The sequence below is a fragment of the Thalassophryne amazonica genome, chromosome 8 (genome assembly GCF_902500255.1).
Source record: "Thalassophryne amazonica chromosome 8, fThaAma1.1, whole genome shotgun sequence".
Classification (NCBI taxonomy): Eukaryota; Metazoa; Chordata; class Actinopteri; order Batrachoidiformes; family Batrachoididae; genus Thalassophryne; species Thalassophryne amazonica.
Window position 1 is genome coordinate 22,321,806 of NC_047110.1, and position 19,463 is coordinate 22,341,268.

The following is a 19,463-nucleotide window of genomic DNA, read 5'->3' on the forward strand; positions in this document are numbered from 1 at the left end:
CCATCTTCAACCTTCCAAGCATTATAATAACATCCAAGAACTCATAATGTTTTTGGAATATACCCTGCAGCATCTGTCCTCTGTCCTGTAATTGTATAACACTGCCTTCAAGGACTCTGTATTTCCCCCTACGACAGAGTTTTAGGGCCACACTGAATTTCTTTTTTTGTTTTTGGACTTCGAGAATAAAGTCATAATATTGCAAGAAAAAAGTTGCAATATTACGAGAATAAAGTCAAAATATCATGACTTTATTCTCGTAAAATTACGAATTTATTCTTGTACTTTATTCTCATAATAATACGACTTTTTCTCATAAAATTACGACTTTTTTGTAAAATTAAGACTTTATTCTCGTAATATTACGACTTTATTCTTGTAATATTACGACTTTATTGTCGTAAAATTACAACTTTATTGTCATAATAATACAACTTTTTTCTCTAAAAATTACTTTATTCTCGTAATATTACGACTTTATTCTCGAAGTCTTAAAATTACTTTTTTCTCGTAATATTATGACTTTATTCTCGTAATATTACGACTTTATTCTTGAAGTCTTAAAATTACGACTTTTTTCTCGTAATATTACGACTTTATTCTTGTAATATTACGACTTCATTCTCGAAGTCAAAATTGATGTGGCCCTAAAACACCATCGTAGTCCTTCTAATATGTGAAGTTATAGGATTAATGTTATTCTGATAATAAGTTAGTGTGATTAAAAACGAAAAACAAATGCAGCCATTTCAAACACGTCGAATGCACGTGCAAAGAGCGGTGCACGCGTAAAAGCCGGTGCACCTCTTTGAGTGCAGGGCGGCTTGGAAATAATTGGTGTCTTTGGAGTTGAACAAACTCATTGTGAAACACCTCAGGGTCGTGCTGCCTGCTGTGTGACTGTCTACTGAATAATTGATTTAGAGAGGGAGGCCTGGTCACTATCACATTATGCGTAATGACTTCACATAATTAGCACGCAGCGCCGAAAAAAAGTAATTTGAGAGAGAGAGAGAGAGAGAGAGAGAGAGAGAGAGAGAGAGAGAGAGAGAGAGACTCCTTTGAGCCAAACTGCTGCCTGCACAGACACACAAATACTTGTGCACTGACATCAGCTCAGATAAAGAACAGACTCCGGCTCTGAGGACGACTCTGGTCTTGTCGAGGTGATTCCTCCCGGCCGGCGTCCCTCTTCCATCCGCCCGCGGACTGTTTTTACGCACGAAGAATTTACTCCGTGGTTCCGTTTGTCTTTTGGTTTTCACGATGAGGAGAGAAGCCGAAGTCTGACAACATACTGTCTTTACTGTTTTCGCTATTTACGCCCCCACATCCTTTTTTCCTTTTCTTTCTCTCTCTCTCTCTCTCTCTCTCTCTCTCTCTCTCTCTCTCTCTCTCTCTTTTTTTTTTTTTTTTTTTTGAGCGCTGAGTTGCGCAAATTGCGCGCACAGGAAAGAAAAAGACTAAAAGAATCGAGGCGACATTTCAGCGTTGTGGACTGCATTTGCAAAACACGATGGTTCTGGACAAGGAGGAGAGTGAGTATGAAAGTGACGAGTTTATTCTTTATGAAATAATAATCAGCAACGTGAGCGACTGTGCGCAGCCGCGCACGTGCCCAAGCTGCACTCTTGTTTGGCACTTGAACTTTATTAGTGCGGATTAATAATGAGGCTGAGGATTTTTCACACAGAAATATAGATTTAAATAAATGAGCACTTCATATCTGTTAACCAGCAAAAACAGCGGCTCCCAATACTACTTTTGTTGGGCTCTATTTCTGTTTTGAAAGACACATACAATGGTGTTGAAAACTACAAACCAGGGGGCGCTGTTGTACTGTGCCTTGCATTTAAAGTTTTAATCATTTTCCACCCAGATTTTATTTTACTGTTGTAATTTCACACCTGAATGTGTCTTTATGACGTTTTAATCATCGTGAGCTGGCACGACATGTTATTTGTTCACATGGATTCACAATGGATTCAAAGTCAATCTGACCACATACATGTACACGGTGCTGTTATCCTCGTTTTTATGATACTCAGATATTAATTGACACCAAGTACCAATAACGAACCTTAGTTAAGTTTCAAATTTAATATAAAAATGACTATAAATAACTAATTCAGTCCCTTTGCATAAGGTTACATGAAGCTATAACCACAAATCATGTTTACATTTTCAAACCTATAAAGTGATAACTTTCATAAAGAAAACAAAAGTTCAATCTAGAGGTGTAATACCAATTATTAGTTATCCACAATGTCAGAGAAACACTTGAAAAGTACTGAAAAACAGGACTCTAGATTAAGCTACGATAGTGAGTTTGTTCAATATGTACTGTATTTATCTGTGCATTAAATTCAAGAAGTATCATTGACATAATTACCCTGTGTGGACACATATTTGTGTATGGTATTGTAATTGCGTATATGCACTTGTGTACAATATAACTCGGAAATTGTTGAACATATTTTCACCAAACTTGGTAGGAATATTCCTTGAGTGAGCATCTCCAGTTGATCAACATTTTGATTAGATCCCAGCTCATATGAGCCTTCCACAACCATATCAGTGAGTAAGTCCTTTTGGCTTCTCCCTTGTTTTTACTTGGGGTCACCACAGCAGATCTGAGATGGATCTGCATGTTCATTTTGCACCAGACACTCTTCGTGATGCAATTCCATATTACATGAAGAATGGGCAGGGGTGAGTTTTTTTGAACTGGAAACCTTCTGAACTGCAAACAAGCACACTTAACCGCTTGGCCACCACCCGTGCTCCACGAACATATCACTATTGGTGTTATTTTTCGAGATATATAAACATTTTTATTTTACCAAATAAGCAATGCAGAAAGCAAACTGTTGGAAATGGTGTCTTTATGCAGTTTTTCTAGCAGAGGGTGCTCCAATGGCATTGTTTACAGATCCTGGTCTCATGGCAAGTCGTGATTCAGCAGCTTGAAATATACATTAATCTATTAGTTTGTGATATTGTGATGAAAAGCACCTCCTTTTCGTCACAACAGCACAAATTCATTCTCATTCATTCCGTGATGGCTGCATGAAATTAAAATTGAAGTGTGTGTGTGTGTGTGTGGGGGGGGGGCAGGGTGGTCATGGTTTGGTTGGGGGAAGGAGTAAGGTTAGGTTATGGTTAAGGTTAGGGTTGGGGGTAGGAGTAGGGTTAGTAATAGTGAGTTAAAAAAAAAACCCTGTCATGAAAATCTGACTCAGTTTGTGACAGGAGCATGAAAAAACAAAACAAATAAAAAACAAAACAAAACACGAGACTTGGCTGTGTTTTCAATGCTGTCAAGCATGGCTGGGACCCCATCACCCCTTGGTCACATTTGTCACAAGAGACAGAGGCAAAGTGACCAGCTGCCATTCATGATCAATCAATGCAGGCATTTCACAGCAACATGAGACAAATGGGTGCTATGAGAAGATGAGAAGGCTATTGTGCAAATGCTGAGCAGTGCAACACAGCAACTGCCAATCTGAGTGAAGCCAGCGTGACAGTAACATGATGTACATTGGTTGGCTGTTGGCTATATTTCTAGTTATTTATATAAAAAAAAATGTATCTGTAAACTGTGAAACATCAAGTCTCAATTACATTTCTTTGTCATAAGGGTCTGATAATGGAAAGTTTCAAATCACTGTGGCAGATATGTCGGTATCATAATTTTTTAAAATGATTATTATTCTCTAATATTGGTATCAGCCCCCCCCCCCCCCAAAAAAAAAAATCTACATTCCACATCAATCAGACTATAATTTCGACCCGATTGGTTAAAAGTTATAGTCAAGTTTGTCAAGGCAAACAAATCTCACACCAGTTTGTGATACCAGGCATAGGATCACGAAATGTGCATCCTGAAGTCTTGTGATTTCAGTGTCCTCACCTGAGTTTGTTTTGTTTATTTGTTTGTTTGTTTTCTTTATGTTTGTCAGCTGTTAAATTTAACATGGATTTGTCTTTGATGTCTCATCTCCTTGTTGATTTATGCTCTGCCAGGTGTGTCTGTAGTGTCCCTCCAGTCCAGAGAAAAGCCGAGGAGCTGCGCCGGTTGCAACGGGAAGATCCGGGACCGTTTTATGCTGCAGGCGTTGGACAGGTACTGGCACGAGGACTGTCTGAAGTGTTCGTGCTGTGACTGCCGCCTGGGCCGAGTGGGTTCCACTCTCTATACACGGGCCAACCTCATCCTCTGCCGCAGGGACTACTTGAGGTAGAGCATCCAGCCTTGTCCCAAGCTGACTGCCGATACTGTGATGTTACATCAAACATCATGTCCTTATGTGGGCATGGATGGTATACGTTATGGTAATAAGGAATACTTTTACTGGTTTTCACAAGAACGTCACAGGGATTTCTGCCAACACTGAACGTGGCATTCCTTGCATGTCCCTACAGAGACACAAAGTTGGCTTTATGTCCACACAGCAAAGAAATGTCCACAGAAGAGAGCTTGATTCAGAGAGTCTCACATTAACAGAAGGATAGAAATGATGCAGGAGAAGCCTACATTTTTGTCATGATGGAAACAGGTGATTAGTGGGCAGACTTGTTTTTTTTCCCCCATCAAGACTAATTGTCTTAAGAAAGGTACAAACTAATGTTACGACACTGAACACTTTTCTGTTGGCACTGTAGAAGAAAAAAATGGCTTTTTTTTAGTTGTAACAGTTGGCTTGTTTAGTGACTTCTCAGTCAAAACCAGACAAACCGTTCACATTTTTTTTGCCCAATCCTAGAAGGGAACTAAAATAACTTTTCAGGCCTCTGGGGAAATGTGAATCACATTTGAGCTGAAGCATATTTTACCCATTTTTGGATATTTAACTCAAATCTGTTTTTTTAATTCATCATCATAGTTTCTTTTGTGGGTCCAGAAGATGAGGTTGTGATTTATGTTGTCCGGCATGATTCATTTATGAAAAGCCAAAAACACCACAGTCTTTAAACTGGATCGGAGACAACTCGACAAATACGCTTGGAGAGAACGTACATCTGCCAGCGGAATCATAATGACCAAAATCATTATTAGTACTGCCAACAGATACAGGAAAGCATACAGTATTCTTTGTCAGCAGGATATTTGTAGATCTGTGTGATGTCATAAAGCAGGACAAAAGAAAACCCTCTCATACAACGTTAAAGTATAAATAAAATTAACTATAGTATTCTCATGTTGAGAATATTATAGTCGAGTACTCGTTTTTGGCAAAGCCACACACCAAATTCTTAAGACAGATGGTTTTCTTTTAAGAGAGTGGCTATACAGCCAACCATTGGGTCAATAAAATAAATACGCGAGCATATACGCCCAACCACAACCGACCAATGAGCAGGCTTGTAAACTCACTTCCGGTTTCAATGTGGGAGGGAAAAAAGGCAGATATTTTCTCGCGGGCTGCGGGAGGGTTCGCAGGCCGCGGAGGAGCTGTGATCTAAAGCGGTTCTGTTTGGCTCATCACACCCAGGGAAAAGTGTCAAACTAACACCATCTTACAGCCAACAAGCAGCATTTTGTTCACAAACTGTTTTGTCGTTGTTAACAGGCTTCCGTTCAAAATGCTTATGAAGTTTATCTGTTTTCATCCATTGCGGTGTTTTCGCATGCCCTTCCTGACGCAACTCCACATTACATGGAGAAATGTGGCAGGGCTGGGATTTGAACCCGGAGCCTTCTGAACTGAAACCAAGTGCATTAACCACTTGGCCACCACCCCTGCTTGACAGCACTGTAACAGTAAAACTTGCAATTTCTAACCTACATTGTTTATAAATGTAACTATTAAATTCTAACATTTTTCTAACATTTAAATTCTCTATAAACATTTTACTTGTCAAAATTATTATTATTTTAAGTAGTATTAGTAGTTGTAGTAAAAAAAACGGCTTCAAAACTGGACCTTTAATCTAGGGGTGTTGTGAGGGGGGGCACATCCCTGCCCCACGCCCCCCATTCCATCTGGATTCGCCCCTGCTTTGGCGTTTGAGCACAAAGAATGGATAACATTTATTTATGCAGAAAACATGACCAGATTTACAGGTAAGAAAGTTTTATTGCGTTTTCACATCATGTGCTCCTCAGAAAGAGAGTGTAGGTGCATTTGAGTGGAAAATAGTGTTAGTTGTTGACGCGTCGCGGAGGATCAGCTGTTTTTAACGAGATGATACGGAGCGGCTCAGCTCAGAATTCTAAATAAAGGAGTAAAATGAAGCATAAAAATGACTTTGTAAAGCTCAGTGCAGGTGTGCTGATCACCGCGCTTTAAGAGGTGAGAACGAGATGAAAAGCTCACAGCTCGCTTAAACGTGGGCAGTTCAGTCGAACCCCGACCTCCTGCCCACAGACCAAGTTTAATGCTGCTGTCGACCCACAATGCAAAAATAATAGTAACACACAGTGACTTGGAGAAGTAACTTTAATCTGATTACTGAGCTGGAAAGATTAACGCGTTAGATTACTCGTTACAAAAAAAGTGGTTAGATTAGAGTAACGCGTTACTAAGTAACGCGTTACCGGCATCACTGGAAATGACCACATAGTTTACAAGTTATACAGAGAATGTTGCACATATAATGAGTCAGACTACAGTTTTTGATTTAAGTTTTATGGTTAACTGGTTATGCTAATTGCTCATTTGCAGCAACAAAAATACCTCTTTTTTCACCATATATTTTATAACATTTATATGTTTCAGTGTTGTTTCATGGCAACTCAGCACTTTGATAAAGCAGTGCCATTGGAAATAATTATTTTTGTTCTTTATTATAAACTGTTTTATTCTTTATTATTTTCTATTTCAACAGCCAAGGTGCATTTGACAATTTGTTGATTTTCAAGTATTTTAAGTTTTCAAATAATGTTCTGTTGTTAAATAAAGTGATGGAAGGAGAGAAAAATTGTTTCCCTGGCACATTTAAAAAAAATTCCCCACTAATCCGATTAATTGATTAATCGTGTCGAAACCCCATCAGATTCATCAATGATCCAAATAATTGTTTGTTGCAGCCCTAATATAGACTCTTATTTGCTTGGTGCTATGGAATCTGGAGATACTGTAAGTGCCAGCACCAAGGGGCCTCGGTGCCTCTACAGGACTTATGGTTTGGAGTGTTTATAGTCTTTACTGAAAGAAGACACAGTGAAGCCAGTACATGTTACAGCATGGTGTGATGATGTTTCTGTGCCTTTACCTTATTTACATTAAAAAAATACTTAAACCATGCAGACAGTCCCTTAAGATTCTGTGCATTCCCTGGAGTCACTGGAACACTCAGATGTTTGAACGACGAGAACTTCTCTCTACCTTTCATAAAACAAATGCTGCTGACAAGATATAAAACATTTTGGCCTCAGGACAATTTTAAAAAGATAATTTAGAGATCAAATGTCTATCTGACAAAAAACCCCATTTGGACTAAAATGCATGCAGCTAATGAATAAATAATGAACAGAATTTCAATCTGCATACTCTGTGCAACCTTTAGACCGTGAAACTCAGAGCCAATCCTGGCATAAACAGCTCTTTAGACAGCTGTAAAGTTCCGGGGAACAGAGGCGTTTGGTATCAGGTCAGCAGGAGAATGCCTGATACCTCGGCCACATTACTCAACTCATGTGTTAGTCTCATGTACAATCCAGCTGGATTTGGTTGGAACTAAATCTCTCATTAGCCGTGCTGCACTTATGAGACCAAAACCTCTTTTGACAGTTAAATTGGTTAGATTGCCTCCTGTTTTCCTCATCATTGCAAGGCTGCAGACCAAAAGCCTTTGAAGTGCAGGATTAAAACCATGTGATTTCTTTTAATTGGACCATTAGTAGAGAATTAGCATTGAGCTTCGTACCCTCGTTAAGGAGAAGGGAAAAAAACCCACCAGGTGCCTGCTCAGGACTAAGGCTCGTTAGATCAGAACATTCTGTTAATTAGGACTCGCTTTGTTGCCTCATTTGATGACGTTTTTTGTTCCTTGTGTGAGTCTCCGGGTTGCACATACCCCCCTCCCTTCCTTTGCAGATGTCGTTATTCATAACCCACTTTTCTATATTTGGCTTCTGTTGGACTATGGGAATAGTCACGTATCTGCATGTATGTCAGGGTCTTTGTTGGATGGTTTTAGAGGTCAGTGAGAGGTGAAGCCATCCACAGCTGCTCAGCCGTGAGTCACACACTGGAAGCAACTCGTGCCTTCTAATTATTGTTGGGTGCTTTGAGGTGGAGCAGTGACGTAAGTCATGATCAGAGATAATTATAATATCGTAATGCTCTGTGCAGCAAAAAACACCCAAGTCTGGGTCGCTTGTGACATTTCCATATCAGGCAATCTCCATTCTGCTCTTCACCATCCATAGCTGGTAATGCAAAAGTGGAGCAAGCTGATCCATGAAGGATTTGACATTTGATTGAAATGTTTCTTTTGCAGGTCTCCTGTGAAACTACTTCATGTTTTCAGATGTTATTGAAATTTGCACTAGTAAAGCCCTTCTCACGTGTTTAGAGGCGGATGTGATACACAACGCTATCCACACTATCTACCGCCAGCTGGGGAGGGTTACTTTGAAATGTGATCATTTACTGAATGCAATCAAACAAACAAAAAAAACGTAATGTAATCTGAATACTTTTGAATCGCTTCAAATTCAGTGAATGAAAATGATGTACTTCACACTAAAAATTAACATAACTACAAATGTTCTTTGCTAAAAATCTGAAACTATGAATTAAAAACAAAGTATCTCAAAAAAATCTATCCATCTATGATCTAAACACTTACTTTCTTTTAAGCCTCGTTTCCACCGAGCGGTCCGGAACACTATTTTGTGTGTTTCCTCATTCAGATTTAGGGGTGAGTACCAAAATAACCAGGGCCCAATTTCATAAAGCGGTCTAACCTTTGAGTCTACTAAACTTATTTAGTCGACTAACGTTAGTCACCCAACATCATCCATCTAATCTCCAGTTCACATAGACGGCTAAATTTGTAGATTAGCCGTCTAACATTAGTTGACGATTTTCACAGGCATAAGCGGCCTCATGAGTGCCGTTGCCAAGAAATGCGGGAGAGTTTTGTTTACTTCCAGATTGGTCGTCTGCTGTAACGATGGCCAAGTTCGGCACACGGTCCACTTGGAGACATGGATGGTGTTGCCGATAACCTGCCAAAAGGTCCCACAGGTGTAAAACCTCAGTGCAATCAAAACCTGAAGAAGAGCTGGCAGGGCGTTGTTTGTCCTCGTTTGCTGGTTGATGGCTGGAGTTATCATGTCCACGAAGAAGAGGATTGTAGGTGGACAGAAGCGGTATTGCTGTTGAACCTTGGCATCCATAAACATCTTCAATGGATTATTCTGGTCACAGAACACCTGCTCCTGCCTCAATGCTCTCCTTCCTTCCTGCTCCATCACGTGGTGGTAAATGATAGCCACAATTTTTGAGGTAAGACACTGAAGTTTTGTCAGCTAAAATAAAATTACCCTCCTCTGAAGCAAGCAAAAAACTTCAGTCGGCTAACGTGAGACTTTAGCCGACTAAGCGCTTTGTGCAAAGACTAACGTCAAAAGATTAGTTGACTAAGTGAGTTTCGTTGACTAAACAAGATTAGACCTCTTTATGAAACCGGACCTCTGTACAATCCCACAATGAGGAGGTGCAGACTTTCCTGATAATCGTTGAAAAGGTACAATGATATAACGTCACACTGCCCATCTCAATGACCTGCACGTCTATGTCTACTATACTCCACCTACCAAACAAAGGGTACTGCTGGCAGTGGAAACACAAGCCAAGCCATGCTCAACTGTACCATACCGTGCCAGACTGACCCAGTCCGTGACCTCCAACACTCACTGGATTGGTTTGCAGCTGAGTGTGAAGCAGCTGGGATGAGGATCAGCACCTCTAAATTTGAGGCCATGGTTCTTAGTAGGAAACCGATGGATTGCCTACAACATGTAGGGAATACGGTCTTGCCCCAAGTGAAGGAGTTCAAGTACTTGGGGGACTTGTTCACGAGTGAGGGGACAATGGAGCATGAGATTGGCCAGAGAATTGGTGCAGCAGGGGCAGTATTGCATTCGCTCTACCGTACTGTTGTGATGAAAAGGGGGCTGAGCCAAAAGCGAAGCTCTTGATCTACTGGTCAGTGTTCGTTCCTACTCTCATCTATGGTCATGAGGGTTAGGTCATGACTGAAAGAACTAGACTATGGGTACGAGCGGCCAAAATGGGCTTCCTCAGGAGGGTGGCTGGTGTCTCCCTTAGAGATAGGGTGAGAAGTTCAGTTATCCGAGTGGAGCTCGGACTAGAGTCGCTGCTCCTTCCCATTGAAAAGAGCCAGCTGAGGTGGTTCAGGCATCTTGTAAGGATGCCTCCTGGGTGCCTCCCTTGGGAGGTGTTCCAGGCACATCTTTGTGGGAGGAGACCATGGGGAAGAACCAGGACTAGGTGGAGAGATTATATCTCGACGCTGGCCTGGAAACGCCTCGGGATCCCCCAGTCAGAGGTGGTCAATGTGGCACGGGAAAGGGAAGTCTGGGGTCCCCTGCTCAAGCTGTTGCCCCGTGACCCGAACCCGGAAAAACGGTTGAAGGTGAGTGATGATGATGAGATTTTAAAAACTACAACAAACTAATGGGGCAGATGGATGAGGTCAGAGTTTACATGAAATAGAGAAGAAGAAGAAGAAGAAGAATTGCCCAAACCTATGTATGAATCATTGTTCAGACATAGAATACAGATTTATCCTTTACATTTAACACATCCTAATTATATCTATTTATCACCAATCACTAGAGGCAGTAGGCAGCCATAGTCTATCATTTGGCAACCAACTCCACTGACTTGGCCACTTGCAGTGAAAGGAGCATGGCCAAACTGTGCGTATTTTTGATGGTGGGAGGAAACCAGAGTGCTTAGAAAAAACTACACGGAGAGAGCATGCATACTCCACTTAGAAATTTTGTTTTGTGAATTGTTCTGTAAATTGTGTAAATGGGTGTCTTCTTATGCAAGTCGAGACCCGTCCTGTACAGCAGCATGGACTCCCAAAATTTCCTGTGTATTTGTTTTGTTAACTGTGTCGATAGTATGGCCCAAGCAGAGGGTCACCCCTTTCAGTCTGGTCTGCTTGAGGTTTCTTCCTCAAATCATCAGAGGGAGTTTTCTCGTACCACTTTCGCCTTAGTATTCAGGGCAGCATGGCTCTGCCAATATCAGAAAAGTTCCATTTTAAAATTCTAATATGTTCAGCACAGCACCACAACATTCATGGTGTGCCAAAAACTATTACACCAGAAAGGAATAGCTGCCTGTTTACTGACCTAAGCCTGTATTTTGGATTACCCTTGTACGCCTCCCCTTCGTGGACTGATTACCATTGTTTTGACCTTAGACCTGAACTTATTACTGAGCGCGAGCTTGATTCCCTGTGTACTGACTCCTGTCTGTCTCTTTGAACAAGTCCCCAGCCTGCAGTTTAATTGAACTATCATAAATGATAATGAATTATGGTTAACTTCTAGTGTTCTCTGCATTGGGGTCCACTGTCTAATACATGACACAAACAAAAGGAAAAAAGATTGAGGATGCTTCCAACACTGACATGGGAACTCAAGCACATGGCCTTGTCCTGTTTTGCTATCTAAATGACATGTAGCCTAGCTGATTCATAGTTGTCTTGCAGTGTCATAGCGTTTTACTTGTGTCCAGTTAAAATCTGATTAATTCATCTTTATTTTTCCCTCAGTCATTCCGCTGTAATGGCTCTGCACCCCTCTTGTTCAAGGGACACTGTCTAGTGGTATGTTACGTTAGCTAATCATACTTTGCACTACTGATCTAGAACATCAAAGTTACACCACATTTATTCAGTTCATCATCATTATATGTTCTTTTAATGTGGAGACTTATAAGATGAAAGCATTTTTAAAAATTCTTTTCTATTGTCAGGTTCTCCGTTTTGCCATCTATATATGGGTGATTCTTAGACTACGGGCACTTATTATGTCCTTTGATCATATTGTATGAAAAACAGAAAAAAGGGGAAATTTCACACTTTTATAGTTATCTTTACAATGAAAGTGTGTTAAGAAATTTGTTCTAGTAGTCTATGATGACTTTTTCACCTTTTTTCAGCATCATTATATGCCAATATTGCCGTTTTGTGCTTGTCCCACACCCAGACTTTTGATCTTCAATGATAAAAATGAATGGTAAAGAAACATTTTTTCTAATGTTTTAAAATATCTCTGAATAAAATATCAGTAAAATAGTCAAAACATAATTGTCATACAACTGTTGTGATTTTTTTAAACAAAATGTAGTTGTCCCACACTATTGCCGTAATTTCCACCACAACACTGTAATGTCCGTTTAAACAGTTTGTATGACAGATTGTTTGGGTAGTTTCTATGGAGATAAACAGTGACATCAGAGCACATGTATATAGCGCCAAATCACAACAAACAGTTGCCCCAAGGCGCTTTATATTGTAAGGCAATGGTGTGGTGGAAATTACATTTACAAGGCCAGTAGTGCCCGTAGGTAAAGAATCACCCATATCTGTTTGGCCCTCAAAGGGACCTGCCATTTGATGCACATTTTACAAATGAGTAACTGTTCCTCATGCCATGGCTAAAGAAAATCAGGGAGGGCCACCAATGCATCATTTAAATCCTGTGCTGGACTACTGTCAAATTTCAGTGAAGCATTTTCAAAATTAAAGCCCTTCCATAGGCGAAATCATCAACAAATAAGCAAACTAGGTTTTCATCCTGTGGGAGATCTTGTGCTTTAAATGGATTGTTTTTTGTCTGGATGTGGGGTTGTATGGAAAACTTGATGCATTTGGGCCAGTGTTCTTCTGGAGCAGGTAAATTTTATATTAATACCCATTTTTGCAATTTTGTTGAAATACAGTGATTATAATTTATCACAAATGTTGTTAACAGAGTGTTGGGTCTGCCCACGGGGCACTCTGGTTTAAAAGGTTAAAAGATGAACAATCCCATACAGCTGAAATCTAGAAAGATGAATGATAGTGACTTTCAGTACAAAACAAAACCATAGTTGCCAGTTTTATAACCAGTGGGTATCTTCATGAGAAGTACTGACTCAGAGGCAGGGTCATGCTGAACTCGACTTTCTTTTTCCTTCGTGTCCTGGCTGAAATGCTTGTAAATGCATCCAGACTTCAGGTCAGCCTGTCACCCTTCTTCCCCCTGCAGGCTCTTTGGGGTGACTGGTAACTGTGCGGCCTGCAGTAAACTGATCCCTGCTTTTGAGATGGTGATGAGAGCCAGAGACAACGTCTACCATTTAGACTGCTTCGCCTGCCAGCTCTGCCGCCAGAGGTAAGATTAGGGGAGCAATTAGCCAGGGAGATCGAATTCACTTGACTTATCTCTGGTAACTCAGGAGGGTGTAGTTGTGAGCTCGGGGGTCATTACATGAATATTACCAACGCACTGTAAGCAGAACTCTATGAAATTCAATGCAGTTCAAAGTGTGTACGCAACCTTTAGGGGTTAAGAACTTTCCGTATCAGTTAATCAAGCAGCAATCATGTAAGATTAATTCCCTGATTATAATAATGGTGGATATGTGCTTATAAGTATGGTAGAAATGTTCCACTGGGACCTCATGGTTCACATAATTCACTCATGGAAGTACTGAGACCCGGTTCTATATTCTTACACATATTATTTACACTGCAGATTTTGTGTGGGAGACACGTTTTTCCTGAAGAACAACATGATCTTGTGCCAGTTGGACTACGAAGGAAGCCATCTGAATGGGACCTCTGAGAGGGAGCCTCAGTGAGAGGTAATATTCTGATGACTTGGAACTACAGTCCTTCATAGCTACAGTGAGCTGAACTAAACCATGCACCAAACTATTTGGGAGTTAATTATAACCATGTGTTGATATAAGATTTTAAAACAGAAGCTGACTGCAAGATAATCCTTTTTTTGGAGTGTTGTGCACCAGACAACAATCAGGTGTAGCACAATTAGTTTAATGACCTTTATTAATTTAGATTGGTCAAAACTCAATGTGCATTTGACAAAAAAACTGTTTTGCCCTATGTTTTGGAAATTGACATTTAAGACTAATACATCCCTGTGAGTGCAATGAAGTGTACACAGACTGGCCTGTGCATCCAGTTCATTCGATCATACCTTCAGATTCAGTTCACCTTTTAAAGTACTTGCATGTGCAATGCCCATGCGTTAGATATCAAAATATACAGAACAACCTCAGCATTCTGAATGTCAGGCATACATTTGTCTAGAACACTGTGTAAAAGATATCATTTGGCTCTAAAGCTGAAAATATTAAATAGATTTTTTGAAATACTGAAGATAAAACTGCCTTCTGCTTCTCCCTTTTTCCCCACTCAGAATTGCCACAACAGATCTGAGATGCATTTGAAGGTTGATGTGACATGAGTTTTATTTTTTTTGCTGAGTGTCCTTCCTGACCCAACTCCACATTCAGTAGAGAATTAGAAATTCTTGCTATTTCGTGAAAATACACCTTTATTCATTTGGATAAACTGTTTGACTGATAAAAATGGATTTGCTCAAGACTTTTGTGGCACAAAAGAGTGTAATATATGATAAGATTTTGATCAATGTATAGCAAATGTCTAAAGAATAAATTATGTATTATGGTATTGTAATCTACAATTTGCATTACATAATACATTTATTTTTAGACATTTGCTATACATTGATCAAAAATCTTGAGACCTATTTTAAGAGGTCAAAAGGTCACATTCTCTTTCCTATTTTTATGCTCATACAGCCAAGGGTATTGTTTTATATATATATATACTCAACAAAAATATAAATGCAACACTTTTGGTTTTGCTCCCATTTTGTATGAGATGAACTCAAACATCTTAAACTTTTTCCACATACACAATATCACCATTTCCCTCAAATATTGTTCACAAACCAGTCTAAATCTGTGATAGTGAGCACTTCTCCTTTGCTGAGATAATCCATCCCACCTCACAGGTGTGCCATATCAAGATGCTGATTAGACACCATGATTAGTGCACAGGTGTGCCTTAGACTGCCCACAATAAAAGGCCACTCTGAAAGGTGCAGTTTTGTTTTATTGGAGGGGATACCAGTCAGTATCTGATGTGACCACCATTTGCCTCATGCAGTGCAACACATCTCCTTCGCATAGAGTTGATCAGGTTGTCAATTGTGGCCTGTGGAATGTTGGTCCACTCCTCTTCAATGGCTGTGCGAAGTTGCTGGATATTGGTGCAGTTTTATCACACAGCACAATGCCACAGATGTCGCAAGATTTGAGGGAGCGTGCAATTGGCATGCTGACAGCAGGAATGTCAACCAGAGCTGTTGTTCATGTATTGAATGTTCATTTCTCTACCATAAGCTGTCTCCAAAGGCGTTTCAGAGAATTTGGCAGTACATCCAACCAGCCTCACAACTGCAGACCATGTGTAACCACACCAGCCCAGGACCTCCACATCCAGCATGTTCACCTCCAAGATCGTCTGAGACCAGCCACTCGGACAGCTGCTGAAACAATCAGTTTGCATAACCAAAGAATTTCTGCACAAACTGTCAGAAACCATCTCAGGGAAGCTCATCTGCATGCTCATCGTCCTCATCGGGGTCTCGACCTGACTCCAGTTCGTCGTCGTAACCGACTTGAGTGGGCAAATGCTCACATTCGCTGGCATTTGGCACATTGCAGAGGTGTTCTCTTCACGGATGAATCCCGATTCACACTGTTCAGGGCAGATAGCAGACAGTGTGTGTGGCATCGTGTGGGTGAGCGGTTTTCTGATGTCAATGTTGTGGATCAAGTGGCCCATGGTGGCGGTGGGGTTATGGTATGGGCAGGTGTCTGTTAAGGACGAAGAACACAGGTACATTTTATTGATGGCATTTTGAATGCACAGAGATACCGTGACGAGATCCTGAGGCCCATTGTTGTGCCATACATCCAAGAACATCACCTCATGTTGCAGCAGGATAATGCACGGCCCCATGTTGCAAGGATCTGTACACAATTCTTGGAAGCTGAAAATGTCCCAGTTCTTGCATACTCACCGGACATGTCACCCATTGAGCATTTTTGGGATGCTCTGGACCGGCGTATACGACAGCGTGTACCAGTTCCTGCCAATATCCAGCAACTTCGCACAGCCATTGAAGAGGAGTGGACCAACATTCCACAGGCCACAATTGACAACCTGATCAACTCTATGCGAAGGAGATGTGTTGCACTGCATGAGGCAAATGGTGGTCACATCAGATACTGACTGGTATCCCCCCCAATAAAACAAAACTGCACCTTTCAGAGTGGCCTTTTATTGTGGGCAGTCTAAGGCACACCTGTGCACTAATCGTGTCTAATCAGCATCTTGATATGGCACACCTGTGAGGTGGGATGGATTATCTCAGCAAAGGAGAAGTGCTCACTATCACAGATTTAGACTGGTTTGTGAACAATATTTGAGGGAAATGGTGATATTGTGTATGTGGAAGAAGTTTTAGATCTTTGAGTTCATCTCATACAAAATGGGAGCAAAACCAAAAGTGTTGCGTTTATATTTTTATTGAGTGTACATACATTCACTTAAATCTGTTAATAAGTGTTGTTGAAGGTTCTACAATGTCTTTTAATGTGACAAGGCCAAGGCCTATTAATTCCACATTAGTGATCATGATTGACTATAACTGCCAGCATAAAAAGGATGTGTTTCACAGCACTTATTGGACTGACCAATACTCAGAACAATGGGAAAGTCTAAGGAACTCAGTGAACACCTAAGAAGAATTGTAGATTTACACAAGTTGGGAATAGCATTTCTAAACAATTTCAGATTCCAAGATCATCACTTCAAACAACTGCACGTAAGTACAACTTAGTTGGATGTGTCACCACTTTGTCAAAAGCTGGAAGAACACCCAAACTGTGACCTTCAGATGAGCGCATGTTGGTTAGGATGTTCAAGAACAACCAAGAAACTACCAAGGCTCAGGCCTGCCATGAACTGGAAACTGGAACACCAGTGTCCCAGTCCACAGTGAAGCAAATTTTACAACGCCATGGACTGAGAGACTGCCTACCAAGAAAGAAGCCCCTGCTTCAACATCGACACCTTCATGCATGATGGAAATTTGCAGCTGCCCACATGGGCAAGCCAAATGCCTTCTGCAGACAAATATTATGGTCAAAAAAGACAAAGATTGAGCTGTTTGACCATGATGATAAGAGGTCTGTTTGAGTGAAGCAAGGTGATGCTGTCAAACCTAAGAATACCGTAATACCTGTCAAGCATGATGGTGGTTGCATCATGCTGTGGGGCTGTTTTGCTGCCAGTGGTACTGGTGCATTGCGCAAAGTGGATGGTATAATGAAGGACTTCCTGCAGATTTGTCAGTGTCACCTCAAATCAACAGATGGTTGAAACTTGGCCACAATTTGGTGTTCCAACTGAACAATGATCCCAAATACACATCAAAACTGGTTGTGGTTTGGATAAAGGAGGCTAACGGCACGGCTATTAAAGTTCTGGAGTGGCCTTCCCAAAACCCAGACCTCAGCCCTATTGAAAGTTTGTGGACTATGCTTAAAAGCTGGGTCCATGCCAGGAAACCAACCAATTTCATTTAACCCAACCATTTCTGCCAAGAAGAGTGGTCAAATATCTCACCAGAATTATACCAGAAGCTTGTTGATGGCTACCAAACACGTCTGGTCAAGGTGCAGCTTGCTAAGAGAAATTTAACTAAATATTAGTGGGGGCATATGTATATATTTGAGCCTGCATATATAATTTTGAATGTGTGTGAATTAGAGATGATCCAAAATAAATTTAATCTTGTGTACCCCATTCTTGTTTATGTTTATTAATGATGTATACTGTACAATAATTCCACCTTGAACAGTTCAAATACATCAACAGGCCAAAATCACCATGACATTCACACCCATGATGAATAAATGGACTGCATTTATATAGCGCTTTTCCATCTGCATCAAAGCTTAAAGCGCTTTACAATTATGCCTCACATTCACCCAATCACACAAACATACTCACACACTCATGTCAGGGTGCTGCCATGCAAGACGCTTACTACACACTGAGCAACTTGGGAATTAAGGACCTTGCCCAAGGGCCCTTAGTGATTTTCTGGTCAGGCTGGGGTTTGAACTGAGGATCCTCTGGTTTCAAGCCCAACGCTTAACCACTAGACCATCACCTCCCCTGATGAGTGTATGTAAATGACCGACCACAACTGTATATGCTGAAGCTTTGATGAAGACATGTTGTAAGCTTTCATTCTTTTCTCTGCAGATCAGCATGAGTCTATTTCAGCTGGACGAAGGACTTTGTGTTGCTTCCGGCAGCATGATTCTTGTTGAATGGGACACGTTTCCTGCTCCTGTTTGAACTCTTAAAAGTAGAACTGCTTGGTTATGATCCTACAAACTGTCATTTGTAGTCAAAAGGACTACAAAACAACCAAGTACTGAAACCGGAATATTGAAATGATAACTGAGGACTAACGTCGATGGTTCTACACAACTAAAGGTTGTTTCAGCCAAATGGGATAGTAGATGGATGAGGTTTAGCTCTTCAGGCCACAAATAACAATGAGCAAGTCATCCATCACAGAGAAAAATACTGAGTTCACTCTACAAGCTCTGCTGTGATTTTCTGTAATGATCTGGCAGTCACGGTACGTCTCTTGTGGTGAACCCTACCCAGCTGGCATGTCGGAAAACACATTTAAAAAATACCTGCAAATAGCATTTGGCTCAGCTGAACAATTTAGGAGGATCTTCTGATCCTCATCCATCTCTGTTTGTGGACTGTAGCCTTTTCATGCTGCCCCTCAACAGTTATTTTCTTGAATGAATAAACTATTACATTTGTTCAGTGGGCTCACTCTTGATTTGTTCCAAAACAAGGAAGACTGCAGTGCAAAAACCACTGATTGGCCTTTAATTGCATAATAATTGCAGGAACACAGATTGGAAATATTGGAAATAATCTATGATCAGATTACCTTCAATAAGGCTGACAAGCAGTTAGCGTTTCTTGGTTAATGGGTGTTCCCGGGATGTGGCCAGCTCTTAGTTACTTGACGTCGTGTGCACAAGGCTATATACTTTTACTTCATGTTTGACTGCTTAACAAAACCAAAGTTTCACTGATTTGTTTTAGTCCAACGTCTTTCACAGTGACGTTCCTGTAATGCTAGTTAGCATGCTAACATCTCTGTACGATGTCTTGTAAATCACTTCAAAGCTATTGGGCAGAGCAGTCTTGTTTGAGGGCGGGTGCTAAAGGTGTAAAATATGACGCATATGACGTAATTTCTCTACTTCCGGGGACAAAAACACTGCATTTTCTCTGAGTTTTTGGGGAAATTACAC

The 19,463-nt window shown here is 40.7% G+C and overlaps 1 protein-coding gene across 1 annotated transcript; it reads left to right on the forward strand.

Annotated features, from left to right (window-relative positions):
• Positions 1-1,404: 1,404 nt before the first annotated feature.
• On the forward strand, positions 1,405-18,963 carry LOC117515346 (rhombotin-1-like). The gene is made up of 5 exons (XM_034175859.1): positions 1,405-1,538; positions 4,030-4,243; positions 13,253-13,378; positions 13,742-13,850; positions 18,379-18,963. Exons 1-4 carry the CDS (start codon positions 1,517-1,519, stop codon positions 13,845-13,847), a joined length of 468 nt encoding a protein of 155 aa, XP_034031750.1. The 5' UTR covers positions 1,405-1,516; the 3' UTR covers positions 13,848-13,850; positions 18,379-18,963.
• The last annotated feature ends 500 nt before the right edge of the window (positions 18,964-19,463 follow it).

Excerpts from the sequence above, each read along its gene's own strand:
- LOC117515346 (XM_034175859.1), top strand. The coding sequence starts at position 1,517 with ATGGTTCTGGACAAGGAGGAGA. Across the intron at positions 1,539-4,029 it reads GGTTCTGGACAAGGAGGAGA|GTGTGTCTGTAGTGTCCCTC; the intron begins GTGAGTATGAAA and ends ATGCTCTGCCAG. Across the intron at positions 4,244-13,252 it reads TGCCGCAGGGACTACTTGAG|GCTCTTTGGGGTGACTGGTA; the intron begins GTAGAGCATCCA and ends TTCCCCCTGCAG.